Below are 23,324 nucleotides of genomic sequence, written 5' to 3'. Positions count from 1 at the left end.
CTTGACCTCCCCACTTCCTCCCTGTTCCTCCCTTCCTGCCCCCACAGACCCCAGTATGTGACGTTCCCCTCCCTGTGTCCATGTGTTCTCACTGTTCATCACCCACCTATGAGTGAAAACATGCGGTGTTTGATTTTCTGTTCTTGTGTCAGTTTGCTGAGAATCATGGTTTTCAGATTCATCCATGTCCCTACAAATGACACAAACTCATCATTTTTTATGGCTGCATAGTATTCCATGGTGTATATGTGCCACATTTTCTTTGTCCAGTCTATCGTTGATGGGCATTTGGGTTGGTTCCAGGTCTTTGCACTTGTTAACAGTGCCACTATGAACATATGTGTGCATGTGTCCTTATAACAGAATGATTTATAATCCTTTGGGTATATACCCAGGAAAGGGATTGCTGGGTCAAATGGAATTTCTATTTCTAGGTCCTTGAGGGATCGCCACACTGTCTTCTGCAATGGTTGAACTAATTTACACTCCCACGAACAGTGTAAAGGTGTTCCTATTTCTCGACATCCTCTCCAGCATCTGTTGTCTCCAAATTTTTTATTATCACCATTCTAACTGGCATGAGGTGGTATCTCAATGTGGTTTTGATTTGCATTTCTCCAATGACCAGTGATGATGAGCATATTTTCATATGTTTATTGGCCTCATATATGTCTTCTTTTGAAAAGTGTCTGTTCATACCCTTTACCCACTTTTGGATGGGTTTGTTTTTTGAATCTGTTTTAGTTCTTTGTAGATTCTGGATATTAGCCCTTTGTCAAATGGGTAGATTACAAAAATTTCTTCCCTTTTTGTTGGTTGCCAGTTCACTCTAATGATTATTTCTTTTGCTGTACAGAAGCTTTGGAGTATAATTAGATCCCATTTGTTTATTTTGGCTTTTGTTGCCCATGCTTTTGGTGTTTTAGTCATAAAGTTCTTGCCTATGCCTATATCTTGAATGGTTTTGCCTAGGTTTTCTTCTAGGGTTTTTATAGTGTTAGGTCTTATGTTTAACCTTGCCTATGCCTATATCCTGAATGGTTTTGCCTAGGTTTTCTTCTAGGGTTTTTATGGTGTTAGGTCTTATGTTTAAGTCTTTAATCCACCTGGAGTTAATTTTAGTGTAAGGTGTCAGGAATGGATCCAGCTTCTGCTTTCTGCACACTGCTAGCCAGTTTTCCCAACACCATTTATTAAACAGGGAATCCTTTCCCAATTGCTTGTTTTTGTCAGGTTTGTCAAAGATCAGATAATTGCAGATGTGTGGCATTGCCTCCAAGGCTTCTGTTCTATTCCATTGATCTGTATCTCTGTTTTGCTACCAGTACCATGCTGTTTTATTACTGTAGCCTTGTAGTATAGTTTGAAATCAGGTAGAGTGATGCCCCCGGCTTTGTTCTTTTTGTTTAGGATTGCCTTGACCATGTGGGCTCTTTTTTGGTTCCATATGAAGTTTAAGGTGTTTTTTTCCAGTTCTGTGAAGAAAGTCATTGGTAGCTCAGTGGATAGCACTGAATCTATAAATTACTTTGGGTAGTATGGCCATTTTCACTATATTGATTCTTCCTATCCATGAGCATGGAATGTTTTTCCATCTGTTTGTGTCCTCTCTTATTTCCTTGAGCAATGGTTTGTCATTCTCCTTGAAAAGGTCCTTTACATCCTTTGTTAGTTGTATTCCTAGGTATTTTATTCTCTTTGTAGCAATTGTGAATGGCAGTTCATTCTTGATTTGGCTCTCTCTAAGTCTGTTATTGGTATATAGGGATGCTTGTAATTTCTGGACATTGATTTTGTATACTGAGATTTTGCTGAAGTTGCTTAAGAGTTTAAGGAGATTTTGGGCTAAGATGATAGCATCTTCTAAATATACAATCATGTCATTTGCAAATAGAGACAATTTGACTTCCTCTTTTCCTAAATGAATACCCTTTTTCTTCTTGCCTAATTGCTCCAGCTGGAACTTCTCATACTATATTGAATAGGAATGGTGAGAGAGGGCATCTTTGCCTAGTGCCAGATTTCAAAGGGAATGCTTCTAGTTTTTGCCCATTCAGTATGATATTGGTTGTAGGTTTGTTGTAGATAGCTTCTATTGTTTTGAGATATGTTCCTTCGATACCAAGTTTATTGAGAGTTTTTAGCATAAAGGGCTGTTGAATTTTGTCCACGGTCTTATCTGAATCCATTAAAATAATTGAAAGTCTCCCATTATTATTATGTGGGAGTCTAAGCCTCTTTGTAGGTCATTAAGAACTTGCTTTATGTACCTGTGTGCTCCTATATTGGGTGTGTATATATCTAGGGTCATTAGCTCTTCCTGATGCATTGGTCCTTTACCATTATGTAATGTCCTTCTTTTTCTCTTTTGATCTTTGTTGGTTTAAAGTCCATTTTATCAGAGTCTAAGAGTGCAACTGCTTTTTTTTTTTTTTTTTTTGCTCTCCATTTGCTTGGTAAATCTTCCTCTATCCCTTTATTTTGAGCCTTTGTGTATCCTTGCATGTGAGATAGTTTCCTGAATACAGCACACTGATGGGTTTTGAAGTTTTATTCAATTTTCCAGTCTGTGTCTTTTGATTGGGGCCTTTAGCCCATTTACATTTAAGGTTAATATTGTTATGTGTGAATTTGATCCTGCCATTTTGGTGCTAGCTGGATGTTTTGCCTGTTAGTTGATGCATTTTTTTTCATTGTGTCAATGGTCTTTACCATTTGGTACATTTTTAGAGTGGCTGGTACTGGTTGTTGCTTTCTTGGCTTACTGCTTCTTTCAGGAGCTCTTGAAAGGCAGGCCTGGTGGTGATGAAATCTCTCAGCAATTGCTTGCCCATAAAGGATTTTCTTTCTCCTTCGCTTATGAAGTTTAATTTGGCTGGATATGAAATTCTAGGTTGAAAGTTCTTGTACGGATGTTGAATATTGGCTCCCACTCTCTTCTGGCTTGTACGGTTTCTGTGGAGAGATATGCTGTGAGTCTGATGGGCTTCCCTTTGGGGGTAACCCGACCTTTCTCTCTGGCGCCCCTTAGCGTTTTTTCCTTCATTTCAACCCTGAATCTGACGATTATGTGCCTTGGGGTTGCTCTTCTTGAGAAATATCTTTGTGGTGTTCTCCATATTTCCTGGGCTTGAATGGTGGCCTGGTTTGCTAGGTTGGGGAAGTTCTCCTGGATAATTATCCAGAAGACTGTTTTCCAGCTTGGATTCATTCTCTCCATCACATTCAGGTACACCTATTAAACATAGATTAGGTCTTTTCACATAAGCCCATATTTCTTGGAGGCTTTGTTCATTTCTTTTTACTCTTTTTTCTCTATTCTTGCTTTCTCGTTTTATTTCATCGAGTTGATCTTCAATCGCTGATACCTTTTCTTCCACTTGTGGATTTGGCTATTGAAACTCATGTATACTTTGCAAAGTTCTCATGCTGTGTTTTTCAGCTCCATCAAGTCGTTTATATTCTTCTCTAAGCTGTTTATTCTAGTTAGCATCTCATCTAACTTTTTTTTTAGGTTCTTAGTTTCTTTGCATTGGGTTAGAACATGTTCTTTTAGCTCTGAGAAGTTTGTTATTACCCACTTTCTGAAGCCTGTTTCTGTCAATTCATCAGACTCATTCTCTATCCATCTTTGATCCCTTGCTGATGAGGAGTTGTGATCCTTTGGAGGAGGAGAGGTGTTCTGGTTTTTGGTTTTTCATCCTTTTTGCACTGGTTTCTTCCTATCTTAGTGGCTTTATCTACCTGTGGTATTTGTAGCTGATGACTTTCAGATGGGGTCTCTGAGTGGACGTCATTTTTGTTGATGATCAAGTTATCTCTTTCTGTTTCTTAGTATTCCTTCTAACAGTCAGGCCCCTTTGCTGCAGAACTGCTGGAGGTGCACTCCCGACCCTGCTTGCCTGGGGATCACCCGCAGGGGCTGCAGAACAGTAAGGGTTGCTGTTGTTTTCTTCTTCTGTTATCTTCATCCCAGAAGGGTGCCTGCCAGATGCTGGCCTGAGCTCTTCTTTATGAGGTGTCTATTTTGGTAAACAGGGATTGGGGAACTGCTTGAGGAGACAGTCTGTCCGTTACAGGGGCTCAAGTGCTGTGCTGGGTGCTCCGTTGTTCCATGCAGAGCTGCTGGGCAAGTACTTTTAAGTCTGCTGCAGTGGAACTCATAACTGCCTCTTTTCCCAGATGCTCTGTCCTAGGAAGGTTGGCATTATTTATAAGTTCCTGTCATGCTGCTGCCTTTTTTCATAGATGCCCTGCACTGCAGGGAGTAGTCTAGTCACAGCCTGTCAGTAGAGGTGCTGCTGAGCTGCTGCAGGCTCTGCCTAGCTGCTGTGTGAACTGTCTGGGTAGTGACAGACTGCCTCATTAGCGGTGATTGCCCTTCCCTCCACTGAGCTGGACTGTCCTGGGTCCAGCCGCACAACTCTCAATCCAGAGTGTTTCAGATTGCTTGTTTTGTGGGGGTGGTACCTGCTGAACCAGATCACCTGGCTCCCTGTCTCTGCCTGCTCTCTTTCAGTTGAATGGGTGGCTCTGTCTCCCAGGCATCAGTTGAAATGGCTGCCCAGATTTGTGTTTCTGTGTGCCAACCCAGCACCAGCTGAAACCACCGTTGCTTAAAATTCATGGTGCTTTTTGGTCTGGGAATCTCCTGTCTGTGAGTAGTGAAAATTTGCTTGGAAATGTGGTGGGCACTCACCCTCTGTGTTGTTCTTGCTGTGAACTGTACTCTGAAACTGTTCCTATTCGGCCATCTTGGATTTCTCCTCATCTCAAGGTATTTTCTAATTTCCTTTTTGACCCCCTCTTTGACTCACTGATTGTTCAAGAGTGTAATATTTAATATCTACACACTTCTAAATTTTACAATTTTCCTCCTGCTGTTGATTCCTAGTTTCATTTTACTGAAGTCAGAAAAGATACTTGCCATGATTTTAATCTGAAATTTATTGACTTGTTTTGTAACCTAATGAGTTACCTACACTGGAGAACATTCTATGTGCACTTGAGAAAAATGTATACTCTGGTCTAGCTGGGTAGAATATTCTATCTATGTCTGTTAGGTCCATTTGGTCTAAGTGTTGTTCAGGTTTTCTGTTTCCTTATTGATCTGTCTGGATGTTCTCTCCATTATTGAAAGTTGTGAAATGGAACCTCCTAATATAATTGTGTTGTCATTTCTTCCTTCATTTCTGAAATGTTGGCTTCACGGATTAGGTGCTCTGATGTTAGCAGCATATGTAACTCATATTTTCTTGGTGAATTAACCCTTTTACTGTAATATAATGTCCAAAAACTGTCTCTTGTGACAGTTTTTTGTTTTTTTTTTTCTCCTGAGACCAACTTGGTGGAGTGCAATGGCCCAATCTTGGCTCACTGCAACCTCCACCTCCCAGGTTCAAGTGATTCTCTTGCCTCAGTTTCCCAAGTAGCTGGGATTACAGGCATATGACACCATGCCCAGCTAATTTTTTGTATTTAGTAGAGACAGTGTTTCACTATTTTGGCCAGGCTGGTCTTGAACTCCAGATCTTGTGATTCACCCACCTTGGTCTTCCAAAGTGCTGGGGTTACTGGCATGAGCCACTGTGCCTGGCCTGTTGTTACAGTTTCTGACTTAAAGTCTCTTTTGTTTGATATAAGTATGGCTACCCCTTCTCTTTTGGTTACCATTGCAAGAAATCTTTTTCCATTACATTTTCCATTTTCATTTAGCCCATTTTCATGTGTGTCCTTAAATCTAAAGTGAATTTTTGTAGACAGCATACAGTTGTATCCTGTTTTTTTAAATGCACTCATTTACTCTATGATTTTTTGTTGGGGAATTTAATTCATTTATAATAATAATAATTATTGATTAGGAAGGTCTTACGATTGCCATTTAATTCATGGTTTTCTGTCTGTTGCGTGGCTCTTAATTCCCTATCTTCCTTTCTTGCTCTCTTTCTTTGTATTTGATTTTTTTGTAATGACATGCTTTGATTCCCTTCTCATTTTCTTTTGAGTATCTTTTACAGGTATTTTCTTTGTGGTTACCATGAGATTGACATAAAGTACTTTAAATTTATAGCAATCTATTTTAACCTGACAACTTAACTTTAATTGCATCCAAAACTATGCACTTTTACTTCTACAATTACCACATTTTATGCTATTCATGTCAAAATTTATAACTTTTTATAGTATATATCCATTAACACACTTCTGTATAGCTCCTCTTATATATTTGTCTTTCAAATTCTATACCAGAATTAAAAGTGATTTATGCATCAATGTTACAGAATTGTAGTATTCTGCATTTGTTTATATACTTACCTTTACCAGTGAATTTTATACTTTCAGATGCTTTCATGTTGTTGGTTGGCATCCTTTGCTTCATTCTTTGCCCTTACTGTCTTTAACTAGACTCTAGAATCTAGAGATCATATTTATTTTATAAATTAAACTAGCCAAACAATCAGCATTGTTTGGTGATTACAGGTGAGAACTGAGTTTGTATTCTAGGACTTAGGGTACTGAAGGAACTGTGTTCCTAAATCAGTAATTCAGTTCTACTCCATAAAAACTCCACCAGTTTTAATACCTACCAGTTCCTTTGCTTAGATATGGGGGCTTAAAGAACTTCACAACACCGTAGACATTGACAACTGTACCACCCTTAAGTTGATTCAGGGGTGTATATATGTAATTTGTTGTTGGAACCTAAAGAAAGAGAAGACAGTGAATGCATTTAAGTATTTACATTGTAGATCATGTTATAATCATATTTGTAGCAATTCCATATATCTGTATTTTATCATCTTAAGTGTCTAAAAGAAGCTGTAACCCGAAAAAGGCAATGCACACAGCTCAGCTTACAAAGGTTACTATATAAACCAACTAGTTTTCCTTAGAACTTTGTTTATAAATGGTACAATTTGCACACTAGCTCATAAAGGCATAACTAACCTATAATCTAAATAAAACATTATACTTCTTCAATAAAAAAGTAGCCAGTAGTATATACACATAGTCCCTGACTTATGATGGTTCGACTTACAATTTTCTGACTTTAGAATGTGTCTATTAGGCTATTTAATGCATTTTTAAAATTATAACATTTTTGACTTATGATGAGTTTATTGAATGTAACCTCATTGTAAATCAAAGATCATTTGTAGTGAAATACCAGCAATACATGTCAAAATTGAAGCAATAACGGAAAACAAAAAATATTCCTTTTAAAATATGTGCATCTTCAATGTAAAGTCTAGGAAAAGAGTTTTATTAAAGGTAAATGACTAGGTATAATGCATTATTTTTAGAAGCCCTGAAAGGCAACTAGAATACTATATTAGTCTTAACAATAAAATTACATCTCTTGTAAGTTTAGGAAATTTTTTTTTAAGGACACTCTTAAGGAATCGTTTAGTAATTAAATCATCCTAGCTATCTTTAATAGTACATCCCCAGCTTATTTGGCCAAGAAATTCTAGCTGGGGACAAGAAATCAAATAGTTAACAGACAGCAAATTCTAAAAAAATGCAATTTAAGAGATTTGTTTCTATTTTTTAACTAATATTACTTTGAAACTTGTGGTACAATTTCTTCACCTTACCCCCATGCTATTTTAGAGATTTTCCTTAGGCCTAAATTCTGACTTATAACTCAAGCCAGGTTTTGAATTATAAATGGTATGAAAAGATTTAAAATGCTAATAGTGAAACCATATCCCAAAGGATTAAAATTAAAAAATGTCTAAATTCTGGGGGTTACATTATAGTAGATAAGAAAACTTGTTGAAAAGTTGACGTCATCAACTAACAAAAATTATTGAGTTTGCAGAATATCAGATAAGAAAAGAAACAACTTGCTGAGACGCTGACCCTGACATCACATTCATCGTACTAACTCCATCTAAACTTGCAGGTGCAACCTATGCATTGATATGAAGAAATAACTCTGCATGCCGATGAACTTTCCAAATCCCCCCTTTCATTCTACTAATGACTTACTAATCCCAGTATCTACTCTCTAAAGCTTTTCTAATAAAATTACTGCCTTAAAGACAGCACAGGAAGACATATATGTGCTCAGCTCGTGTCTCCTTTGGCACTGACATTCAGCTTTGCTTTTCTCAAAACTTCGGTTTCATAATATTGGCTTTTAGCACATCAGGCAGCGAGCTCCTTTTGTTTTATAATAATAAGAGAACCAAAAGATTGTTTTTTCAAGTAACCGTAAATAAGCTGGTAAAGAAAAAAGAGACTGGTTCACAAGGATGTATTTGTATATTAACAGTGATACTAAATAAACCCGTAAAAGGCTTTAGGTAGGTGGCCCCAATATCAACTGGAAATAAGGACACCGGTCACTCTCAGTTAAAATTGTAAAACTCAAATAAAAATTTTTTTTCCAAGGATGCTTACTTCTCAGATAAAACAAAAGAGTAGAATATGCTAATCTAATCAAACTTCAATATAAAAGAAAGCTGTAGCTCATCAATGATTAAAAAAAGAGTAACAGAATGGAGTGGAAAGAGGAATAATGGAACACAAGTATACCGAACAGCAGACAGAAAACATGTGCTTAGCTTACACGCAATATTCTATCTTAACAAGTATCTCCCTTTATGAAGAGATGAATGGGAAAGGCCAGCAAAACTCAATGACACTAACCATTATAATCAACCAAATAACTGCCACTTGTCAATTCATTACCAATAAACAACTTCTTGTTTGGCTTTCCAGGTAAATCAGCAAGTATTTACGTGTACAACAGCTAAGTTATAATCCTCATTATAAATTCATAAACTGATATTTTTGCTTCTTAATCATTCTCTAATGAGTTTAATATTCTTACAAGTTTGGTTAATGCACCCTTGAGTAGGCTCACACTTGAACATGGTTATTAAATTTACATGATTTCTAGTCAGCCCTATCTTAGTGACCAATTTGCCTCCCTTGCTGACACAATAAAGTATGGCATTCCATAAAAGGACTGTAGAGGGACATCCAAATCAGTATGAACAAGTATTTGTTAGTGGGGGAAATAGGGGAGTTAGCTAAGGAGAACAGTAAGCAAAGGCTTTCTGAAGGTGGCAACAAATCTAAATTTTGAAGGACAAGTAACAAGGAGAGGTGATAGGACATATTAGCATTATGTAATTAGGGATCTGAAAATAGCTTCACATGGCAGATGCAAGAGGCGCATGTTTAATGTCTAAGGCAATCGGCATATATTATTTATGGCATTCTAACAACTCCTAGGCTAACAAAATTAGTACTTATGAAAACACTTATTGAGGTTTTTTTTATTGCTCTCTAAATAATCTAAAACATCACTATCCAAGAAAATCTTCTGTGATAATGAAAATATTCTACACCAATATTATGGCTATTCAGAAATTTAAGTATGACTACTGCAAATCATGAACTGAATTTTTAATAGCTCCACACAGCAAGTTGCTTAGTATTGCAAACACAGGCACTTGCCCTAAAACAGTAAAATATATTCATGAGAAAACCATGGGCTCATGATATACTAAAGATAACTTGATAGCATTATCACCAAGTATACCATAGATCCATATTTCCATATTTCACACAGACATGAACAATTTTTTTCTTGATAGCTTAAGGGGAAGCCCATTATGGAATCAGTCAACAAAATGTGAGCACTGGGTTAAATGAGATACAATTTACAGCATATGCAGAAAGTTAACTGGTGGACAAAAATCAAGCACAGTAAAAGAAGTCATGACAATAAAAGCCTGAAGAGAGAAAGATACCTAGTAGCGTAATTCAATTCATTCATTCCTTTATTTCTGTCTTTCTTTCATTCATTCATTGATGGGCCATGTACTATATAGGGCACTAAAAATAAAAGGGTAAACGAAACACAAATAGCCCCTGAACCAATGGAAGAACAAACCATAAAAGTGGAGACATGTCTTAGAGTTGTCTTAGAAAGTTTCTTTGAAAAGATATTTAAAGAAAGAACTAATTAAATGTAGTACAGAAGTTGGGACTGAGATAAGCAACAGTGTTCCAAGCAGAGAAAACATATTTAGTATGTATGAAAATTCAGGAGGTTTGCATTGGAGTGTATGGGTCAAAGACAATAACAAGATTAGGCTGAATAAAAACATAGGGGATAGTTTATGTTGGGCCTTCAGACCACACAAGTGAGCCAGTAAAGCTTTTAAATCCTAAAGACAGTACAATATCAAATGATTATTCTAAGTCACTTGAAAAGAGTAAACTTTCTACCACTGAAAAACAAAATACTCTACTTTCTAAATTTTGAGAACCATCCTGGTTCTCAAACAACATATATAATAAATTCTTGAAAAACTATACTTTTTCAGGAAAACAATAAGAAAATCAAAACAGTAACTGTTTGTTTTCTTGATATCAACTCCAAGATCCATGCTTAGTTTAAAAACGTGGAAATGTGCCAAATGAACATCTTTTGATGAGTCAGGAAAATAAAGTCAAATAGATCCATACCTGATTTATTCATAATACATGGGCTTTGTGAAAAAACATTTTTTTGCAAAGTTTAGAGGCTTTTTCATTTATTCCTGCCTTATTTACAGGTTCACAGATATATCAAATATTTGAAATTAATCAATCTATAACAATTTTGTGAAATACTAATACTAGAGTTAACTCAGTTTTTAAAGAGTATATCAGTTCTTTTATTAGTAACAGTCCCCACAAAAATATTAATTATACTAATACTCAGAATTTAAAATCTGCTTTATAGTCATTGTCAACTAGAAAGAGTTCTTGAATTCTATTTGAAACTAAAAGTTCAAAAACGTAAGTAGAACATAAACACTATATTAAACTATACCAACATATTATTAATACCTTCTTTCCAGTTTCACTCAGCTACAAGTAGCCTATCTGTAAAAATAAGAATCTTCCTATTGCTATGAGGAAGTTATAGGTATACCTATGCCATAAAATAGAGGAAAAAAATGGTTAAAAAAGGAGAAATGTATCATAAGAAAACGACTTAAAATTATATAATTTGTTCAATTATATAATTCATCACATAATAGTCTAGTTAAATAGAAGCTAATGAAACAAATGAATTTGCCTATGATTTAAAATAAAAATTTAAGGATTGTCATATAGTAAAAACTTGTTTTATTTTTCTTATGAATGTACAGCTTACAAAAACTATCAGCAGATATTCCAGACAATAAAATATTCAGATACTGATTACTAAGTAAAACACAATAACTCCAACATAACATTATCAGCTATAAAAAAAGATTATGGGCTGGGCACGGTGGCTCAAGCCTGTAATCCCAGCACTTTGGGAGGCCGAGGCGGGTGGATCACGAGGTCGAGAGATCGAGACCATCCTGGTCAACATGATGAAACCCTGTCTCTACTAAAAATACAAAAAACTAGCTGGGCGTGGTGGCGCGTGCCTGTAATCCCAGCTACTTAGGAGGCTGAGGCAGGAGAATTGCCTGAGCCCAGGAGGCGGAGGTTGCGGTGAGCCGAGACCGCGCCATTGCACTCCAGCCTGGGTAACAAGAGCGAAACTCCATCTCAAAAAAAAAAAGAAAAAAAAAAAAGATTATGTTTTTCCAGTGTATTGAAACTATGTCAAATTACAAAGCGGACTAAATATGTGAACACTTGTATCTGTGTGTGTATGGATACATGGTTGTAGGTGGTAATATTCTAAATTAAACCGAGTATCATCTTACCAAAGACATTGATTCTGTAGAAAGATCTCTTACAGGATTCAACATAAACCTGAAGGAAAAAAAAAAAAGAAATAACTTATTTGTATACAAATCACCTCCAATGTAACTACAGGCTTTTTAGTTGTAGTAAAAGAACACACTTCACTGTAAAATATTTAAATTCACTAGGATGGCATAAAGTTATGGCTTACAAATTAAGAGTGAAATCTGCAAAGTTGTCTAAGCTATCAAAACTAAAAAAAAAAAAAAAAAAAAGCAAAGATGTAAGGTTAAATAAAATGTACTTGTGCTTCAGTGATCACTCCAACTGCAAATTTTACCCATCTCCATCCTAATTCATTAATTTTAATCTCAAACAGAGCCACCTCCAGCCTTTATAGTACCTTTGTGCATACCAGAAAAAAAGCGGCAGATGTTGGCCTGCAGGCACTTGGGTTAGCCTAATTCTACCTAATAGCCTTGACTAAAAAGGCAATTTTCAAGAGTGAGTGTGTGTGTGTGTGTGTGTGTGTGTGTGTGTGTGTGTGTGTGTGTGTAGGGAGAGGAAGGAGAGGAAGATTATCTTCACAATGAATAAAATAGAAGCAAATCAGTTTTATCTAAAGAGGGGTACTTGATTACCTAAAGTGAAATCAAGTAGAGCAAAGCATCTGACGGTAATTACAAGGAACAGTATCCAGTCTAGAATGTCTGTGCAGTTTTGTAAGTTTCATTAACAAGTATTTATTAAATATAAAGGAATTCCCTTTTCTATCTAGTCATTCTAAACATAAAACTAAGAAAAAAACTTCTATTTTTTAAACTTAAAATATTCAAATAAAATAATTCAGTCAGGCCAAATATAGAGAAATACTTTCAATCCCTTCACTTTAGCTTATTAAATCTGCAATATAATTAGAGAAAAAAAGCTGCACACTTACATAAAGAGTTGATTTGAGGTCTTCAAATGCTTTAAAAAATATACAAGGTTTACAATCTCTCCTTGTACATGAAGAAGCTAACAAAACAATAGATCTAGCCACCACAATGGTGTCCTACATAGGAAAAAAAGCTAATTAAAAAAAAGAAATGAATTTGCTTATGGTTTAAAACAAAAATTTAAGAATCATCATATAGAAAAAAAGTTTTATTTTTCTTGTGTATGTAAAGCATTTGAATCACAAAAATATCTATAATTTGCAAAGTCATATAATTCTTATTTATAATATTAAATTCAAAACAAAAATTACTTCCATAGAGAACTGGTTAATCTAAACTTGTTTAACACTTACTGATAACATGATTTAGACTACCACTTCCTCTAAAACAGTCTTCAACATCTACAGCTACAATATAGCCGTAGATGACTATCATGTCCCACTTCATGGACCAGGAAAATGTTAAATCACTAAAAAAGTTTTATGCGGTGAAACTTAGAGGATCCAATAGTATTAAGGATGAAATTTAAATTAAACTAAATCTCCAAGTTGAGAAACTACATTGAGAAAGGCATGACAGTGCAAAAACTCTGCATATTACAAAATGACCATATGTGCATATAAATACAAGGCATGGATATAATAAAAAATTTCCATTTATAAATTAATAAGAACAAAGATATTTTCCTTCTACTTCGGTTTGTAACAGAGGTAAGAAGCCATTCTCCATTCATCCCCTCCTGTCTCATTCTTTAAATTTCCTTTTTCTTATTTTCGAAATACTAAAACACATACACTCAAATAATTTTGCCTTGCTGCATATACATTCTTATTGTCTTACTTCCTTAATTTTAATACCAAAGTCATAAGATACACCAAAACATCTGGGCTTTTGGTCATCTTCCTTCAATAATTTTAAACTCTATCTGGAAGTCTTCTGCATTACTGCATTTTGCTTTGCACATACAAGGGCCTGGTGTCAATTCCCAGAATCCCCTATTCAAATTTAAAAACTGGACTGAGAGCACACTGAAGATAGTGGTCATGTCTAATTCTACTCAGTATTTACAGGACTTGGCACAAAGCAGCACCCCAGAAACAAACTGTCTATGAACCAAAGGAAAGACCTTATGTTGCCTTTTCTAAAAATCTCTTGCCCTAACCAGGTATTATAGCTCTGTAAATTCCTGTATTTTTTTCTCCACATGAGATTGTAAACCTAACAGTGTGTATGCTGATAATGCCAAATTACAACCCTTCATAGTTAAGCGAAAGTTAAATTTATTTCTCACTAAATTTTTTATATCTCTCTAAAATGTTTTAAAAAGTTAAAAAAAAAATAAACATGCTTCTGGAATAAAAGTAACAACTGAGTAACTTTTTTTCAGTTCTGCAAACAGAAAAATACACTCCACTTTCAAGTGACCTTAGACCAATACATTCTGATTTAAATTAAAAATTAAGATTTTAGTCAAAGATTTCAAGTTGTTTATCAAATACACACAGGAAGATAAAGAGAAGTAGGGAAGCCACCAGTTTATCAGTTCTAAATTATCTAAGCAGAAAAAAAAACCCTACCTCTTGTTATTCTCTGTTCCACTTAAAAATGTTTTCAAAAGTAAATATTACATGGAAACAAACAGACCAAATGCAAATGTTGGGATAATAGATGACCTTTTTTTTTTTAATTTTCCTGTATAATCTAAACTTTTTAAAAAGACCGAGTATGTATGTATTTATTTTATCATGAAGAAAAGTTTTGAAAAGAATAAATGACTAACAGCTGGACATCAGCATCCATAAGAAAAATTTTTCTGAAGTTAATAGTAGCTACACACAATTCAGTAAAAAGTTACAACCCTTCCTCTGGCATATATTCAGCAGCACGGAAATAACAATTACTTTTTTTTTTTAATTAAAATGTGTTTATTATATTTATAAACATGGATATATATTTGAATACACATATAAAAACTGCATTGAAGGCCCTCAGTGATCTCATCCCAACCAACTTTGTCTGTTTTATTTCTACATACTTCCCATTCTATACTAGACAAATCAGATGCTCTTATAAGCACAGTGCTTTTCCACATATATTCTTTATTTGAGTCACTGCTACAAATAAATAACATTTTTCCCATGTGTACACATCTGATCTTACCTATATTTCAAAGTCTAGCCTGCTTCTTCCCAGTAGAATCTATCACAGATTCTCTCCCAGAAACAAGTAATTCTCCCTTCCTCTAAACTCTCCGATACAGCATTTTAGCTTTTACTTTAAATGTTATTTACAAACTTTCTTAATGCCTTTAAACACCTTAAAGTCCTTTATGTTCCTTGGACTAAAAATAATGTCTTATTCATGTGTATATTTCTTATCAATGGCTGCCAGAGGCTTCTGTCCATAGTGTTCAACAAATATCTAGTGAATGAATGAACACTGGCAAAAATTGAAGTATACATCTAAATAAAGAGGGAAAAAATAAGTGGCTCTTAGGATCCAGTTTCCGTGAATTTATAAATCATAATAGCTTTTAAATTAATTTTAATACACAGAATATAAGAAAGATAAATATATAACAGGCAATATTAGTTTGTATAAACACTCATTAGATCAAATTGAAAATGAGAAGACCATACTGAAGCCATTCAAACAAAAATGGGAATTACATACTTTTGTGCCAAGAGTATATTCTGACATACCACAATAGATGTTCAACTTAATTGGGTGAAAAAACTTAGGAGACCAGCCTGGAGAAAAATACTAGGCTATGAAAAGTGAGAAGGCTTTATCAACGCATGTACATAAGTTATAAAACTAAAAACACATTTGGAATCACTGAAATCTTTAAACTAATTTAAGATACTTAAATATTAGCAAATGGGTCATTTCCCTTTGTGTCTGTACTACCGTTTCATCCCTGTCACACTGCCTTACAAAGAGTGCCCCCTTGTCATTAAACAATTCCGTTTAGTATAATCAAATGGAATTTTTTATGTAAACCAGTCTCAGAGAAGAGAAATGAAGTCAGTAAAGGTCTTCTTACCATAAAGAAGTGTCCTTCAAAAAAATCAACAATTAACTGCCCTGCCCTCCACAAAATTAAGGCCACATGCTTTATGATGACACTAACTAAAAGATCAGAGGTTGCCAGGGGTTAGAGAAAGGGAAGGATGAATAGGCAGAACACAGAGGATTTATAGGGGAGTGGAAATACTGTATAAGGTACTATAATGATAGATATATGTCAAAATGCATTTTTTAAAACTCATAGAATGTACAACACCAAGAGTAAACCCTAATGTAAACTATGGACTCGGAGTGATAATGATGTTATTGTAGGTTCACCAATTGTAATACTACTCTGGTGGGGGAACAGTGATAGCAGAGGAAGCCATGTATAACTGGGGGTAGAGAATGTATGGGAAATCTCTGTACCTTTCTCTCAATTTTGATGTGAACCTAAATCTTTTTTTAGAAAATATTTTTTAAAAACCTACAGCTTTAAAAAAATTTATCAGATGATTTATCTGCATAGTAACAAATAGGGTTTTTGTATGTTAGTATCTCCCAATAAAGAAAACAGTCAGTGATCAAATGAGCAAATCGACAGATAAATAATAAACTACAAGACTCATGTATTACTTTGCTAATCTTTAACAAATAATACATCAGAAATTCTTAAGTCACACTTAACGAGCAGGAAAAGGGCACTGAAAATATGAAATAACTGATAATCCACAATGAAAAACACTTATTTGACTTTAACAAACATTAAATAATTTTTCTATATTGACCTTACAAATCTTGTTAGGTTATCATATTTTAAAACATTTTTAAAGAGTAAGGGTATAGGCAGAAACCAGAAATATTTTGGCATTGATAGTGCAGTGATTGACAGAAAATGTTTCTCTATAAAGACATATTTCATGAGTAATTTGCATGTATTGGATTGAGTAATACCAAGGACATAATTGAAAGTAATGTATCTGAACAATATTAACATTAAAAACCCAAATTCTTAAATAGCCTCCAAATCACTGTATGATTTCACCCCTACCCATCTCACCAGCCACATCAGCCACATATTATGTTACTCCCTCTGGTATTCTGTCTTCTCAAAATTCATTAAATATTCCAGGATGCTTGCTTAAGGCCTTTGTATATGCTATTCTCAGTTTGCAACCTACAAGCCAAGTACCCCGTGATCATTCTTCCCTTACTCTTCTCATTCTACTATTTAATATTCATAGTTACATATCACAACTAAATAAAATAATTATGTAATAGTTGTTCAATTCTTTTGCATGGAAAACTATGCTGTATGAGGGCAAGGTCCATGACTGCCTTACTTACTGCTGTATCTCCAACATCTATCATAGAATTCAAAAACATTCAACAAACATTTGCACAACTAATAAAAAATATTAATACTCATACATATGTAGATAGTATACCTTCATGAATCTTAAAATACAATGTACAACTACTTACAAAACTTACTTCATAGACTCTTAGCATTTTAGAACTTAAAAGGACCTTAGAGATCATTTAATCAAACATCTTCATTTTTCAGATAAGAAAATAAGGGCCAGAGCGAATAAACAAATGGTCTAAGGTCATGGACAGCTAATTAGCTATCAACCAAGACAAGAATCCAAGTCTCCTGACTTTCAAGACAGGCACCACCACTCTAACTCCTCTTTCAGAACAAGTCTAACAGGGATTCAGGGGAAAAAAGATTAATAAATGTCTTTATTTTTGACAGTTTTGTAGTAATTTTTTTAACATTTAGAAAACTTTGTAAAAGTCTTTCCTCATATTTTATGTCCTCATATTAAATGTTAAAAACTTATTTTAAAAAATGAAAACTAAAACAAAAAATGTCTCATACAGAGGAAGGCTTAATTACAGCATGTGTATTTCTGCAAAATATATCATTAGTCAACCAAAGTAAGGATTAAAACCTTGTTAAAATTCATTTTCATGTTTTAGGATCATTATATTCAAATACAAAGCTAGCCTTAAGGGAACAAGCCAATGGCAAAGATGAAGGGTTTAAGAATCAAATTAGAGAAAACTCATTCCTTTAAGTGAAAAGTTTTACCTTTGGGTTGGAACAATCTTCAACCTTGATACTATAATAAACAGGTATATCAGACCCTCAAATAATCAGCATTTGTGGGTTTTAAATCCAGAAATAATTTAAAGTAAGTGTGACCTCAGTCTTTACAACATTATATTTAAAAAGCAAGAAACCTTGACTTACCATTATTAATATCCTCTGTTATCTGACAGGTAGTAATTAACTAGTATAGTCCTATTCTATTTTAATGAATACCTATTTAAAATGTATTTCAATAGCAGAAAATACTTCACCTGTCAGGCAAAAAACAAATACCTATTGTAACGTACATGTTTTGTAGATGTACTGTACAAGTTTTGTTAATTCATATCATAACCCTTTCATACTGGTTCTCAAATAAACATCTAATAAATGTAAAAATCTTAAAAGATAAAGATGAAACACATTTAAAATATAAACAAACCGCCGGGCGCGGTGGCTCAAGCCTGTGATCCCAGCACTTTGGGAGGCTGAGGTGGGTGGATCACGAGGTCGAGAGATCGAGACCATCCTGGTCAACATGGTGAAACCCCGTCTCTACTAAAAATACAAAAAACTAGCTGGGCGTGGTGGCGCGTGCCTGTAATCCCCGCTACTTAGGAGGCTGAGACAGGAGAATTGCCTGAGCCCAGGAGGCGGAGGTTGTGGTGAGCCGAGATCGCGCCATTGCACTCCAGCCTGGGTAACAAGAGCAAAACTCCGTCTTAAAAAAAAAAAAAAAAATATATATATATATATATATATAAACAAACCAATCTCTAATATTCAATACTACATATTTATTGTTAAACCACATCTCTAAAATACCCAAGATATATTAGATAAAAATGAAGCAACTTGCAAAACACGGATAGTCACTTGGTGAAAAATACGCATATACAGGTTTATCCATGCCCACAGACACACACAAAAGTATGTGCACATATATAAACACACATATCTAAAAGCTGGAAGGGTACCAAAAAAAAGCATAGCACTTTTACCAGAAGAATGGGACTGGGAAATGGCAGGGGATTTGGCAGGAATGAGGGAACTTTGGCTTTTTAGTTTATAGCCTACCATACTGCCTGAATGTTTTTAAATCATGATTACACAAAAGCAACAGAATCTTAGACAAATATTTCCAAGATTGTCAAGTCCGTAATACCACCATGAGGTAGGGGGGAAAAAAGGTGTGGAGATAGAGGAGATTCTCTACTTAATTCTAAGTCCTTTAACAAATGGACTTAGAGGGTTATTTTCAAAGCCTTAGAGGGTTATTTTCATAATAAAAATGCTAATGACCATAATCATAGAGGGTTAATAGTTAATAAGAACTTAAATGAAAAACATATATGGAGACACTCTGCAACCTGTAAGATTTCATATAAATATAATATTCCTAGTAAAATTTTAATTCTGAAAAAAATGGTTAAACGTTAAAAATTGGCTATAAAAATGTTTCAAAGAAGAAACAATGTTTTTTACTACCTAATGGTCCTTTAAATATAGAACTTATTTGCTAATAAACTATGTAAAATAAACAAAGGATAGGAAAAGAAACAGAAAAATAAGTTCTTTACTCTCCTTACCTTATGAGAAATTAGAATTTATATCTCTTTACATCATTATACTTTGAACATCTAAACATGTTAACTAGAAAAATTATTTATAAATTCCCAACAAGCGTAAACACACATACATGTGCAAACAAAGACATGCATACAATCACAGACATACCCTAAGAGTAATGAGAAAAAGTATAACAGAGACATACTCTCAGATAAAGTAAATTTTAACAAATGTCAACAATCCTGGAGAAAAAAAAAAGTTCAGTGGCATTAAGGGTTTACTCCATGTCACACCTGCAGGGTTTTAGATATCCTAAGCCTCCCCTTACCATATCTGAAACATACACTCACACTGCAGAGCCTTTGTAGATGCTAAGACCTATTCTCGAACATTCTTACTTCAAACATCTGATCAATTCTTTGAAGTCTCTTATCAAATGTTAGTTGTTAGTCTTTTCTTCACCACCAGATAAATATATACCTTCCCTCCCCTTCTCACATCTACAGTTCACATCTCATCTTTCCTGCATTGCCTTATGTTCTCCATGGCACTGTTTCCAATTAGAAACGGTATATACTTTTTTTGGTTTATTGCCTTTCTTCACTAGAACATATGCTGCATCAGGACAACTGTCTGTTTGGATTACCAATGCCTAGGAACAGGGCCAGGTATTCAATACATTGTTTAATAAATGTGTGAATGACTTAATGATACATGCAAATTATCCTATTTCCTTTAGGAAGCACAGATGTACTCAGAGTTATAGCTCAAATACAAAAGACTAGCAAAGTATACTGCAGAGGCTCCAGCTCTAGAAAGCCAATAGATGGCCACAGCTTCAGAAGACCAGACACTCCCCAGGATGCCAGGACCACTGTATTAGTCTGTTTTCAAGCTGCTAAGACATAACAGAGACTGGGCAGTTTACAAAAACAAAGAGGTTTACTGGACTTACAGTTCCACATAGATGGGGAGACCTCACAATCATGGTGGAAGACAAGGAGGAGCAAGTCACATCTTACATGGATGACAGCAGGCAAAGAGAGAGTTTGTGCAGAAATACTCCCATTTCTAAAATCACCTGATCTCTTAAGACTCATTCACTATCATGAGAACAGTTCCATAATTCAATCACCTCCCATGGGGCTCCTCCCATGACAGGTGGGAATTGTGGGAGTTACAATTCAAGATGAGATTTGGGTGGGGACACAGCCAAACCATATCAACCACCATCCTACCCCACAAACGCGTTCAGGAGAAGGGAGCAGAAGTACAGTGCCTCTTCTCATTAGGGTTACTGAGCTGGAATGGCAGGAGGTCGTGGAGAGCTTCAAACAACAACTATTTACTATTCTCTAAAGAATTATTTAGACATTTTAACCACCAATAAAGCCAGTAGGTGTGCATATTGGTCAAAAATTAGCTTTGGACATACTGCTCATTCTTAGCACTGTTATAATTATTTAGGTAATTCATCTAACCAGACAAATGCCACAACTCATTTACTAATTACTACATGCTATACGGACATCTAAAATCTTATCATTTCATGTATAAAAATATTTTTATGCCAGATATATGTGAAGGGGAGGAAGGCAGCAACTCACACTGCCACATGTGTACCTATGCAACAATCTTGCATGTTCTTCGCATGTACCCCAAAACTAAAATGCAATTAAAAATTTTTTTTTCCCCCAAGACAGAGTTTCACTCTCGGTGCCCAGGCTGGAGTGTAATGGTACAATCTCAGCTCACTGCAACCTCTGCCAGGTTGAAGCAATTCTCCTGCCTTGACCTCCTGAGTAGCTGGGATTACAGGTGCCTGCCATCAAGCCTGGCTAATTTTTCTATTTTTAGTAGAGCTGGGGTTTCACCATGTTGGCCAGGCTAATTGCAAACTCCTGAACTCAGGTGATCCATCCACCTCGACCTCCCACAGTGCTGAGATTACAGGTGTGACCCACCATGCTCAGCTTGAAAAAAGAAAAATTTTAAGGGGACTGCAAGATGATGTCCAAGCTTACCTTAAGAGCAGTTAGGAACTACAAATAGTCTAACCCAGGAAAACCAGAAAGCCCCAAATATTACCATGTATCTCTAAACAATCCACCTATTTATGTAGTCATTTGATTACAAATGACGGCATAATACTGCAAAAACTTATTGTTGCAACAAGTACTGCAACAAAAAAGGATTTTGTAATTAAAACTAACTTGTTTGAACAAACATTTCAGTATTTTTTGTTGTATCAGCAATCTGCCACAATATTTCCCTCATGAATTTAAGATACAGAATTTAAATGCTTTTCCAAAAAACAAAACAAAACAAAAATGTAATGGAGAGTATTTCAGAATACACTCATATGGCATTTCATTCCAAAATTTGTAGAGTTTAATTTCCTGAGCAATGCATTTCACAGTGTCAAATGAACATTAGACACATAAGCTTTACTACATTAACAAACTTTTTAAGGAACACATCATACCCACGAACAGGAAAAAAATTAACTTTCAGCATTAAAAAAAATTCATAGAGTGTAAATACACTCTATGATGTTTGTATAATAAAATTGCCTAACAAGGCATTTCTCAGACTATATCATGTCACATGAAGTGTGATGATGCATGACTGTGTCTCTGTGTGTGTGTGTGTATATATATATATATATATATATGCTATACTAGATTAATGTGTAGTATAGATGTGAACACATCATATATATACAATCATGCATTACTTCATGTAACATGATACACACAGACACACACACACACACTTACGTGTAATTTTAAAGAGTCTTTTTATTTTATATTCCAAGATTTTTATGGTTTAAATTATATAATTCCTTAGATTTGCCTCAAAATAATCTGTGGAAGTAAAATTAGTAGATGATAAACACATGAAATAAGATACCTATAACTGTTGAACTTAGATGATGAATATATAGGACATTCATTATATAATTCTCACTGCTGCTGTATGTTTGAAATTCCCCATAATAAAAAGTTTAAATTATAATAAATAAATGTTTTCACTAAAAAACAAAGCTGCCTATTATTAGATGCTTTTCCCAAGTCCTCCAGGCTGATTAACAGTTTAATTGAGGCTGCTAATATAGCTATTGTAGTTACCGCCATTAACTGATTTCCCATTAGAGTAGAGACAGTGGGCTCCATAAGGTCAAGCACTGTGACTTACTCATTTTGGTTTCTCGAGTCTTATACAATGTATAGCAAAACGTCAGTCCTTAATAAATGTTTGCTGAATCGAAATCAATGTAAATAAAAAAGGAGTACAATCTCATTTGACAGCGCAGTTTTGTAGAAAGCAGAGCTTTTTTTTATTCCATGTCATTTACTTTTTAGTCACAATTCTAATTAAAAGGGATTGAGACTACGAATATATTGTCTGATATTCCTGCAACATTGTTTTAGAAGGTCTAATTCTAAACAAGTTATGTGAAGACTTACTGCTGACTCAAATATATTTAATAACTACATGCCTTGATATTAGTATCTGCCATTTCTGGTTCTGCAAATACCTAGGGGATCTCTAATTAACATTAAATATGTCACATGATTCTTAAAGAAAATTATTTTTAAATAATTTAATACACCTGCAGAAAAAACCTGTATGCTCATACACCAACAGGTGTGGTCTCTGGAGATGTGCTGTCCAATACATCTCAACCAGTTACCTATGGTTATTTAAATTAATTAAAACTAGATCAACTAGTTCCTCAGCCACACTAGGCACATTTCAAGTGTTCCTTATCCACATTTGGTAGTGGGTATAGTGGCTACAGTGGCTACAAAACTGGCAGTACAGACATAGAACATTTCTATCACTGCAAATAGTTCTATTGGATAATGTTACTCTAGAGGACTTGGATCACTTAAGATTCTCATTTTGGAATACAAAATCTGTACTGCTAAATAGTGAACAGCAGGTGTGTATTTCTTTTATTTAGGCAAAACATAAACAACATAAAACTTGTCATTTCAACCACTTTTAGG

General features: G+C 34.9%; 1 protein-coding gene across 14 annotated transcripts in view; it reads right to left on the bottom strand.

Annotated features, from left to right (window-relative positions):
- The window catches only part of POT1 (protection of telomeres 1), a 157,375-nt gene that overhangs the window by 116,632 nt on the left and 17,419 nt on the right, over positions 1-23,324 (bottom strand). For all 14 annotated transcript variants that reach the window (XM_074379122.1, XM_074379119.1, XM_074379120.1 and 11 more), the window contains exons 4-5: positions 11,715-11,763; positions 6,588-6,702 (exon numbers count right to left, since the gene is read on the bottom strand). In XM_074379122.1, coding sequence (XP_074235223.1) covers positions 6,588-6,702; positions 11,715-11,759 — 160 coding nt within the window. In that variant the 5' untranslated portion in view covers positions 11,760-11,763. The remainder of the gene's footprint in view (positions 1-6,587; positions 6,703-11,714; positions 11,764-23,324) is intronic.

This window comes from Saimiri boliviensis, chromosome 10 (genome assembly GCF_048565385.1).
Source record: "Saimiri boliviensis isolate mSaiBol1 chromosome 10, mSaiBol1.pri, whole genome shotgun sequence".
NCBI classification, from domain to species: Eukaryota; Metazoa; Chordata; class Mammalia; order Primates; family Cebidae; genus Saimiri; species Saimiri boliviensis.
The sequence above is the reverse complement of the archived record's forward strand: the minus strand, read 5'-3'. Positions and strand labels throughout refer to the sequence as shown.